At 47.5% G+C, this 10,610-nt stretch overlaps 2 protein-coding genes across 14 annotated transcripts in view; one reads left to right on the top strand and one right to left on the bottom strand.

The window, feature by feature from the left end:
• On the top strand, positions 1–4,693 carry NQO1 (NAD(P)H quinone dehydrogenase 1). The gene is made up of 6 exons (XM_035117801.2): positions 1–115; positions 546–710; positions 952–1,082; positions 2,029–2,142; positions 2,550–2,651; positions 3,125–4,693. The coding sequence occupies exons 1-6, from the start codon at positions 109–111 to the stop codon at positions 3,425–3,427; spliced, it is 822 nt and encodes a 273-aa protein (XP_034973692.1). The 5' UTR covers positions 1–108; the 3' UTR covers positions 3,428–4,693.
• A 599-nt stretch (positions 4,694–5,292) lies between these two features.
• NFAT5 (nuclear factor of activated T cells 5) overlaps positions 5,293–10,610 on the bottom strand; it is a 74,577-nt gene continuing 69,259 nt past the window's right edge. For all 13 annotated transcript variants that reach the window (XM_035117788.2, XM_035117794.2, XM_060276008.1 and 10 more), the window contains one exon: positions 5,293–10,082. The gene's annotated coding sequence lies outside the window, so the exon portion shown is untranslated. The remainder of the gene's footprint in view (positions 10,083–10,610) is intronic.

The following is a 10,610-nucleotide window of genomic DNA, read 5'->3' as shown; positions in this document are numbered from 1 at the left end:
GTGGTTTCCCCGCCCCAGTGACTCAGCAAATCCGCGCCGCCTCCTCCGCCTCTTATAAGACCCGCGGCGCCTACGGCTTAGTTGAACTGCTGCCTGGCTTGCATCGCTATGGCTGGTAAGTAGCTTGTCTCCTCGGTCCAGCCTTACTCTGTTGGGCCTAAAGTACGCATCAGGCTGGCTCCCGGAGCCAAGCGGGCAGGTCAAAAAGAGAGGAAGGATGGGGGTGGGTGGGATCGATCGAGTCGAGTCTCCAAGGCACAGGCTCCCCCTGCAGGAGTCCTTTCCCGCCTCGAGAGCTTCTCCCCTCGGTCCTGCCGCAGCGCCGGCAGCAACTTGCAAGGAGGCGGGTGGTGCCCATCTGGCGGGGCCCCCGAAAGGCAGGCCTGCGAGGCTGCGCTGCCCTGGTGGGAGGCGTGGAGGCGGGAGTCAATCCGCTGCAGGCTGTCCCCACCCCACCCCCCTGTTGCGGCAGGGCGGCTCTCCAGACCTTTGGCCGCCCGAGGCGCCTTGTCTTGCCAGGCTCTGCCCTTCTGCTGTCCTTGCAGCTCGGCAGGCGCTGATCGTGCTGGCCCACCCGGAGCGGACATCCTTCAACTATGCCATGAAGGAGGCGGCTGTCGAGGCGCTGCAGAAGAGTGGATGGAAGGTTACCGTCTCGGATCTCTACACCATGCGCTTCAACCCGGTCCTATCCCGGGACGACGTCACCGGTACATAGGTTTCGGGTCCCTCTCGCTCCGCTAGGTCTCTCTGCACTGACTGGCGGCGGCTCCAGCTCGGCTGGGTTTCAGGCCGGCTGGTAGGGGGCGCTTTTCCCAAGCCTTCCTGCCTAGAGGAACTGTCGTCGGGGCGAGTACCTGGGGCCTTTTGCCGCTCCTTTCCCGGAGCCCCCAAAGGCTCCGCCTCGCCTGCGACCCTGGACCCACCCTTCCCCCTCTCCCCCTCCCTCAGGCAAGCCGAAGGACCCGCAGCACTTCAGCTACCCGGCCGAAACGGGGCTGGCATGGAAAGAAGGCCGCCTGAGCAGGGACATCGTAGAGGAGCAAAAAAAGCTGGACGCTGCGGATCTTGTCATCTTCCAGGTGGTTCCCAGATCATAGGACGCTGCCTTCTAAGGAGTCAGACCACCTGGTCCATCAAGCCCAGTGTTGTTTAAGTGAACTGTTTCTCCAGGTTTTCAGGCATGAGTCTCCCCCACCCTTCTCCAACTATCAAGATGGGCACCGGCTTCCTGGGAGTGGATTTGGGGGGGGGGTGGCTTTTCACCTGCATCATAAGCCTCTTCTTGCCTTAGGCTTGTAGTGTTTGACCTGAGTGTGGATTTTGGCCATGTATCTTTGCTGTCCAATGAACTCGGGAGAGGCAAAATTAGGAAGTCCTAATTGAGGGACCCAGGTGGCGCTGTGGTTAAACCACTGAGCCTAGGGCTTGCTGATCAGAAGGTCGGCGGTTCGAATCCCTGTGATGGGGTGAGCTCCCGTTGCTTGGTCCCAGCTCCTGCCAACCTAGCAGTTCGAAAGCACGTCAAAATGCAAGTAGATAAATAGGAACCGCTACAGCGGGAAGGTAAACAGCGTTTCCGTGTGCTGCTCTGGTTTGCCAGAAGCGGCTTTGTCATGCTGGCCACATGACCTGGAAGCTATACGCCGGCTCCCTCGGCCAATAATGCGAGATGAGCGCACAACCCCAGAGTCGGTCACGACTGGACCTAATGGTCAGGGGTCCCTTTATCTTTAATTGAGTAAAGAGGGTGGGAGCAACACTGGCACCTCAGGCTTTAAAAATTGGATTCTGGCAAAGATGGAAATTGCCCACACAGGGTCTGTACTTCACAGGGGGGAAACGATATGCTTCTTACCCCCTGCTGGAGCTTGCCATTGGAAAAAAGTTCTGGAGCTAGTGATTCTAAGGGCATGGCCAGGGGCACAGAATTGTTTTTTGGGAATGGTACCTAGACTCTAAAGTACCATGAAATGAATGTGCAACAAGGGCCTCAACCCTTAGCCTGTGGCTCTGCTTCTGTTGCAGTTCCCTCTCCAGTGGTTTGGTGTCCCGGCCATCTTGAAAGGGTGGTATGAGCGTGTCCTCACTAGTGGATTTGCCTACTCCTACAGTGCCATGTATGACCAGGGGCCCTTCAAGGTAGGTATGCAGTGGGGATTTGGTGGGAGTGAAGTCTTGCTGCTGCTGTAGCCACTGCCACCTTTCATTCTCTCCCATGCTCAGCTCCAACTGGCCAGTAGCTGCAGCCTGTCTGTTGTGCGTTTGAGCCCTGCAGTCAGCCTCTTTGGTGCTCTGCATGAAATAATAAGGCAGACTCTGGTGGTAGTGGGAAAAGACCAAGGATTCTGACAATGACCCTTCCTCTTGGTACTTTAGAGAAGGGTGTGGGGCACAGAAGGTGCAGTCCCTTTCCTCCATATTGTGGCAAGATGATGATCAGCTGGGCTTTCACAATACTCTGCAAAATGACCTGTCCACTAGTTGCTCTCTGCAAGGCAGCGTCTCAGCTGCTGTGTAAAGCATAACTCATATTTTGTTACCTACAGAAAAAGAAGACTCTACTTTCCTTCACCACTGGTGGGATGGGCTCCATGTACACCCCTGAAGGCATCAATGGGGACATCAACATCCTTCTTTGGCCAATACAGGTAACAAGGCAACATTTGATGTCAAAACCCATGGCTATTTCTAAGAGAGTTTTAAAATTATTATTAAAAGGTATCATACTTAGGTACTGTAGATGGTGCAAGCTTCTGCCTTACACAGAATTCTTACAGGTTCCTGTACATGTCTGGTTTGAGAACCTTTGTGTAATCCAGATGTTTACAATCCTGCATTCCAACCAATTGGCCAGATGACTGTTTTTTCAAGAGCTGTAGTTTACTGAATCCTAGCAGAAAGCCCACATCCCTTGCGTGCAAAGTTTTAGACAAATTTTAGGTTTTAAAAATGAGTAAAATTGCATAGCAGATATCTAATATGGAGGGTGTATTGTAACAAAAACACATACTGGAAATGTCACTATAGAGCTCATTTGTCCTGAACTTGTTCTAATGACATTTTTCCTGCACTATTTGGATATGTATTTGATTTGCAAATGTTCTTTCTTCCTACTCCCCAGAGTGGCACTCTCCATTTCTGTGGTTTCCAAATCTTGGCACCCCAGATCGCTTTCAGTATTGGCCATACACCACCAGAGGCCCGTTCCCAAATCCTGGAGATGTGGAAGAAGAGGTTGGCAACTATCTGGGAGGAGACACCCCTCAGCTTTGCCCCAAGCAACAACTTTGAGTTGAGCTTTGCTGGGGGCTTTCTTCTGAAGAAAGAGGTCCAGGAACAACAAGAAGATAAAAAATATGGGCTGACAACTGGCCAGCATCTGGGGAAGCCACTCCTGCCTGATAATCAAGTCAAAGCCCAGTAGCAATAGGAAATTCTGTTGGGAAATTGGGACAGAAAAAAGGGCCTGCCTTCTGTAATGCTATCAGTAAGAGTTTCCTACTTTCAGTAAGAGCTATCAGTAAGTTTCCTACTTTCACTTTCTCTGGGTACATAGGGTCCCTGTAGGGCAGACTTTTCCCAAACTGGTGCTCTTCTGTTGTATTTGATTCCAGTCCCATCAGCCCAACAGGGAGGATGGGAGTTGAAACCCAAACTACCTGGGAGCACAACAGATGGGAAAGCTGGTTGGGCACTCTACCATTAAAACAGTTAGTTCTTGCCTTTTGTATGTAGTGAAAGGCATATACTCCACAATGGAGCCTGCATTATTACTATTCTGCTCTTTGCAGCATTAAGATCCCAGCCTATAATCCACAGGTGGGCAACCACCACAGCCTTTCACATTCCTCTTTGCAGCCCCCATCTCAGCAAAGAGTACCACCATACTGCCTTGAGCAGGCATCCCCAAACTTCGGCCCTGCAGATGTTTTGGACTACAATTCCCATCTTTCCCGACCACTGGTCCTGTTAGCTAGGGATCATGGGAGTTGTAGGCCAAAACATCTAGAGGGCTGCAGTTTGGAGATGCCTGGAGTAGAATGTAGTTGGATAGAACTGTATGGATCCACCTGGCTGCTTTTTTGCCAGCTCTTCAGTTTCTTGTCATAGTAGTCTCAAGGTAGTGGGGGTGGGTGGGGGGAGTACATTGCAAGAGGTATAGCCTTTACTTCATTAGCGACCACCCCACCAATCCACAATGGGTAAAACAAGCTACTTGGCAGTCAATACCACTTGCACCAGACTTGAGCTGCCGGAGGAGAGGTGCAGTGGCAATCTGTCTGAAGACAGCTGCACAGATGCAGGTGAAAAGAGGGCAGCTGGGAAGAGTGGTGAAGACAACTGGGCTCCCACCTTCTCCAGCTGGAATCGGCCACAGCACAGGAAGGCAGGGGCAGAGTTGCCTGGCAATAAACGGTGCTCCAGTGGGTGGGGTGGGTGTGAAAAAGTGTAATTAACTGGTGGGGAAGGTGAAGGGTTGCTTTAAATCCTCTTAGTTTACTTGCTGGTAGTAGAGATTAATATTACTTGAGATTTTTGTACTTTGGTAATAACTTTCATATGTTCTAACAAAGCCAGGTGTTGCCTCTATTTGTCAGGTTTGTTGGAATGTCATGTGGATATTCCTCTCCTATAGAAGTCTCTTGCGCCAGCAGAGAAATTTAGAATAAAATACTTTTTTTAACCCCTCTCCTGCAGCTGTCTATTGAGTCAAGGGCCACATTTTGTGCTAGGCATTTATACAGTTTGAACCTATTACACCTGTTGGATTCTAACATGACAGCACTGCTCAGAGGGGAGGGGTGCCTGTTTGTGTCTCCATGAGAGGTGGTGAAGGGAGGAGCCTAAGTCTGCTGCTCTACCGTACACAGTTGGTAATATGGGACAAGCCAGCCCAGAGCTGGTGGGTTCTGCAAAGGAGATATTTACACAAAGAAAGTTCTACTTTCCCATCAGTCCAGTGAAGGGACACCCCTCTCCACCTGCTCCATATACACTGGTGCTGGCTTGCTTATCGGGCATAGAACAAAAAGGGATGTATAGAATTGTAGGGTTGGAAGGGACCCCGAGGATCATCTAGTCCAAACCCCCTGCAATGCTGGAATATGCAGCTGCCTCATGGGGATCAAACCTGCAACCTTGGTGTTACCAGCATCATGCCCTAACCAACTGAGCTATCATTAGTAAACTTCCAGCCAGTGTGTGCAGAGCTCAGCAGACAACACACTAGCCTTGCACTTCAGGATCAAATGACCCCAAGATACTGAAAAGAATGGAGCACAGTAGCAATACACTGCAAAATGAAAACTTTCAAAGTTTTATTCTTGACTGCAGCTGTGTACAGAAATATAGTTGCAAGTATACAAATGTCCCAATAGAAGCAAAATATCTCTCTCTTAATATTCAACAAGTTATCACAGGATAGCTAAAAACAAATGCAAATGAGTCCCCCCCCCCAAATAGAATAAACAAAGTCGTTATCAGTGCTCTGAGAAACCCACCTACACAAGCCAGGGACACAAAATGCACAAGGGGCCATCTGAGGCTACATTCACATTGCAGGATATTGGAAGAGGCTGCTTGGTGGCTGGCTGGTCTTGAGTGCTGTTCTAAGCAAGCATGGCAAGAAAGGGGAGGGGGAGGGAGTGTGAGTGTGTCAGGACTGCAGCAATATTAACAGGCCGAGCTCTGGGAGAAAACCTTCATTAGTTGCACGCAAACTGCTGTTGGGACAGAGGGGTGCAATGAGATTCTTGGTCTCAGCAGGTCCAAGCCCAAACTGTTCAGAACAAAACCTTGCCGTGTCCAAATTTGACTTCATTCCAAACAAGTTGGACTCCATGGACCAGAGCCCCAATACAAAAGCTGCGGAAAAGAGGAAACAATGGACCCCAGATGACAGCCAAGCTACCTAAGGGCTTAAGGATCAAAGCGGCAGTGGTGGCAGGGACTGAAAGAAAACTGCAGTGGTGACAGCAGCAGCATCCATATAGGCCATGTCTGGTGCAGAGGTGAGGGTTACACTCAAAAGTTATTCCAATGCAGGAAATCCTCTGCTATGACAACCATAGCAATGAGACTCCAGTCCCTGCTCAAACAAGAGATCACCATTTTCTGAAGCAGTCACAAGCAGCCTGGACTGTCAAGAAGTTCTTCCTAATATTTAGTTTAAATCCTTTTTCTTGCAATATGGACCTATTGGTTAACACTGAAGCCCTGGAGAAAACAACAAATAATTTGCTCCCATGATCAAGAGTGACAGCCTGTCAAATACTTAGTGATGGTTATCAAATCTCTTTGCTGTTTCTTGTACAGCCTAAATATACTTAGTCCCTTCAACCTTTACAAATAGGATGTGGCTATAACCAAGCTGCTCATTGCCAGGGTGGACAAGACCAAATGAGGTACTTCCTGGCCTTTCAAGCTCTGCTCTGATGCAGTGTGCTAGAGGACAAACACTTTCCTAGGCATGTTTGTTTGGAGTGGTGCACAAGAGGAGGAGGGAAAGCAAGTCAGGGATGCCTGAAAGGACAGCTCTCTCTTGACCATTAATATGCAGGGAGGGACCTGAAACCACAAGGGCTTTTACAGTTTTACAAAATCTGATTCCCAATGTGGCTTTATCCAGAGTTGCACATAAAAATGATTGCTTCCTGTAGTTTGAAACCCTTTGGTGGAAAGGCTCAGTTGGATTCTTGTGGACTGATGCAGAGGAGAAAAATGAATGGGGACAACATGAGCTCCAAATGCCATGTGGGGATCAAGAACACACAGGAAACAAGATGCACCTTGCAAGGCTACCAAGGTCCCATCTCCATGAAACACTCTCTAGAATACCTTTTGTAGGCTCTGCTACTGCAGGCCCCACAAAACAAACAAAAAGGGTATAGGAAAGATGCAGCACCAGCCAGCCACTGAGCAGACCTTTGTTCCAAATACATACTTTTTTGTAACCAAATCACATGTTAAAAATGTTGCACATTTAAATATTGACCTAAAATGGACCAAGATAAAATAGAAATAAACCAACCCCAAAACCCATGTACATCACCGTTTTGAACAGAGCAGCAGCAGGAGCCCTTTTAACAAACAGAATGCAGATGCCTGCGTTGTATGGCTGGAGTAATCTGGGGAGAAGTGACAAGAGGTGGCTCTGAGCAGGAAACTTGGTTCAATAGAGGATTGGTCCCTGGTGACTTAGCACTGTCCCCCAAGGACAGTCCTGATGCCACCAAAGTGAACAAGACACAGCAGCGTACAAGTTGACCTGCTCCTACTCAACCCTCTCCACACACTTCTTCCCCATAAAGCTCCTGCCATGGCTTGGGACCAAGTGCCTCTTCCAGAAGACACAGGCAGTCCCAGGCCCAACTGCAGGATCCCCAGAAGTGAAAACAAAAGCCACTGGTTTGGTACATCCCTTTCTGCCTCCTCATTCATAGTTAGGCACATGGCAGCACATGGTTGCTCCTTCCCATCCTCAATCTTTCAGCAAATAAAACAATGTAAGAGAAGCAAGCTCAATGCAGCTACAGACATCATGAAATGAGGAAAGAAGGTTCCAATTGTGAATTTGTAGTGTTATAAATCAAAAAGCTAGTAATAAAATATTAGACATTAACCATGAGTGAAAAGCTGAATGGCTCATGTCAAGGGACTCCCATGCACATGTGTCACCTCTGCAGTGAAGCTGCCCTCCCAGCCAATCAGCACAGAGGCTGCCGGATTAAATGAATGGCCAGAGATGAACCAATCACATCTGCTGCAAAAAGTACTCAAATACTTTGTGAAGACTTAACAACAACCCCCCTTCCCCTGGTTCCTAGATGCCATGTTGTGGGAAAACAGACAACAAAACTCACACATTTACCACAAAAATCTGTGGCAAAAAGAATATATGTGTGTGTGAATATATGTATATGTATATGTATATATATATTTATATATATATATTATTTATGCCAATGTACTCACTCAGTACAAATAGCAAAATAGTTTATCATTTTCTAAATACAAAATAGAGCTTTCCAAAAAAATGAAACACACATTAGATATAAACCATCCAAAACCTGAACGATTGAAAACTGTATTCAAAATTAAATGACCTAGAGCAGGTCTCTTTCTGAAAAGTTCTCTTCATATCGGCAAAATAGCCTGTACTACTGAAAACATAACTCAAGCCTCTCAAAGAGAGATGGACAAACAGAACGAATCACTGACTACAAACATCAGAGACGGACTGGCATTTAACTGGACAACAACAATAACAAAAAAACAAGCACAACTCTACATAGCTCAAGGTGGAGCACAAGTTAGAAAAAACACAAGGGGTAGCCTAAAAAACCAGGTACAAGCTAAATTCTTCTCTACACAAAAGTAACAAAAATGAACACCAATGCTTACTAAAAAGCACAACTCCCCAATGCCAACAAGAGTTACACACGGCAGCTGTTGGGTGACAGACACCACACACAGCATTTGATATGCAGGAGAGAAGGAGAGGAAAATAAAAATCCAGAAGAGGGAAACTGTAGCTATCCCTGGAGAGCACCTGAAATTGAGTTTGCCCCTTGGTGCTGACAGCACACAAGAGCATCTGCCTTTTAAGCCAAAATGGATGCAAATTTATCACCAGCATCTGCATTTTGAAAGAGTGTCGTTACTTGTCTCATATGAGCTAAAGGAGTTATGTAAGAACATAAGTAAAGCCTACTGGATCAGTTCAATGGCCCATCTAGTCCAGCATCATGTTCTTACAGTGGCCAACCAGATACCTAGTCTACAAGCAGGACCTAGGTGCAATAGTACTCTGCCCACTTGCAATTCTCAGCAACTGGTATACAGACACACCCCTTCAAGGCCTGAGGGGAAGCTGCCAAACCTCCCCCCCCCATGTGTGTTTAAATTTAAGACTCCAAACCCGCACCAATTAGAAAAGGGGTGGAGGAGCAGAAACCAGCATGCCCCAAAATATTCTCTCACCCCTCCTCTACAGACCAAGGAGGTATCAACCAGCTTGGTCATTCCAGCCCCACTACAATGGACATTCTGGTCTCCAAAAAACCTAATTCAGATTTGTACAGGTGGCAGCATATTTCAAACAATAGGAAAGAGACAGAAAAAGGATTAAGAGGAACAAAAGTCAGCTTATGGCCTATCAAGGCAGGACTCAAGAGGGGGTCTATTGCTCAGCATAGCAAACTGCCCCCTTGTGAAAGGGGAGATGTGCAGAGCACCAGAGGCTCAGAGAAGTCCCTCTTTGAGCAGCCAATCTTCCAGCCTCCCAGGAAGCTGTAGTCACATTCTTGGATATCACCTACTCCCCACCCCTCATGGCTTTAGGAGACTCTCTGCCAGTATATACCACCTTCCTAGATGCTAATTCACAGCTTTCTCCATACTGCTATGAAGCTGACAGCAGCTTGCATTTAACGAAGAGTCACTAATTCACACTGGTATGTTCAACACTTGGTAACTGCACCATTAAGCAATGACTGGCATGAGTGAAATGCACAACAGAGGACTGAACACATGAATCACCTTCAGCTCCCTCAAGCAACATTTTTCACTGGAAACCATTTACAGCTTCAAATCAAGTGACTGAGTCTTCAAGTGATGAGCACAAATATGTGAATCAACCATTTGTATATCCCAGTTATTTTAGGACACATATCCCTGTGTGCTTTGCAGCCTGTTCCAAGAGCTGTGAAGAAGAGCTGAAAAAAAGGAGCAGAGACAGTCTCAGGTTCTTTCCTTGCCAAGCTGCAATGATAAATGAGCAGCTGCACTCTGCATCCCCACAGCTGGACTAGAGATGGGGGCAACTGTCCAAAGCAGAGTCTCTTTCGCCTCTTCCAGCTTCAAGAAGTCTCTCTCTGATGCTCTCACTCAGCAGCTGTTTCTCATCAGGCTTAGCATGGGTACTCTTCCAAAGTGATGGTGAAGGCTACATTTCCCCTTGGGTCCAAGGCCGCACTTTGACACAGGAAATTTAACTCCAAACATCCTAAATTCCAGAGTCACAAGAAAGAAAGTCTTGCAAATCTGCTTGTCCATTACAGGATTTCTGAAGTTACAAGCTAAAAGAACACACAAAGACAAAAGTTAAGAGTAATAAGAGCCTCATTCTTTCCCCCTAAAGCAGGCATGTCAAACCTGCGGCCCTCCAGATGTTTTGGACTACAATTCCCATCTTCCCCAACCACTGGTCCTGCTAGCTAGGGATCATGGGAGTTGTAGGCCAAAACATCTGGAGGGCCGCAGGTAAGCATTAAGCATTCTAATTAAACAGCATCCAACAGCTGGTTATTTCCCTCTATGCTGAAGTTACCAATGATGGCTTCTTTGAATGTAATATTACTGCCACCCATCAGTGAAATCTGAATGGGACTTGAAGAGGGGATGTATACTATGGAGTTGGAATGTGAGAGAGCCCCTCCTAGCATTATGGCTTGGGGAGGGTCATGTGTTGCTTAGCTCTCTCTTGTAACTGCACCAGCAGCACAGAACTTGGTAGGATTCAACATCCTAAAATAATAAGATTTAATACTTTTGTAAGCAAGCTCCTAGAGCGCTAATGGCTGAAAGCACTGTCGCAGACAAGTGGG

The sequence above is a fragment of the Zootoca vivipara genome, chromosome 6 (genome assembly GCF_963506605.1).
Source record: "Zootoca vivipara chromosome 6, rZooViv1.1, whole genome shotgun sequence".
In the NCBI taxonomy this organism is placed as follows: Eukaryota; Metazoa; Chordata; class Lepidosauria; order Squamata; family Lacertidae; genus Zootoca; species Zootoca vivipara.
The sequence above is the reverse complement of the archived record's forward strand: the minus strand, read 5'-3'. Positions and strand labels throughout refer to the sequence as shown.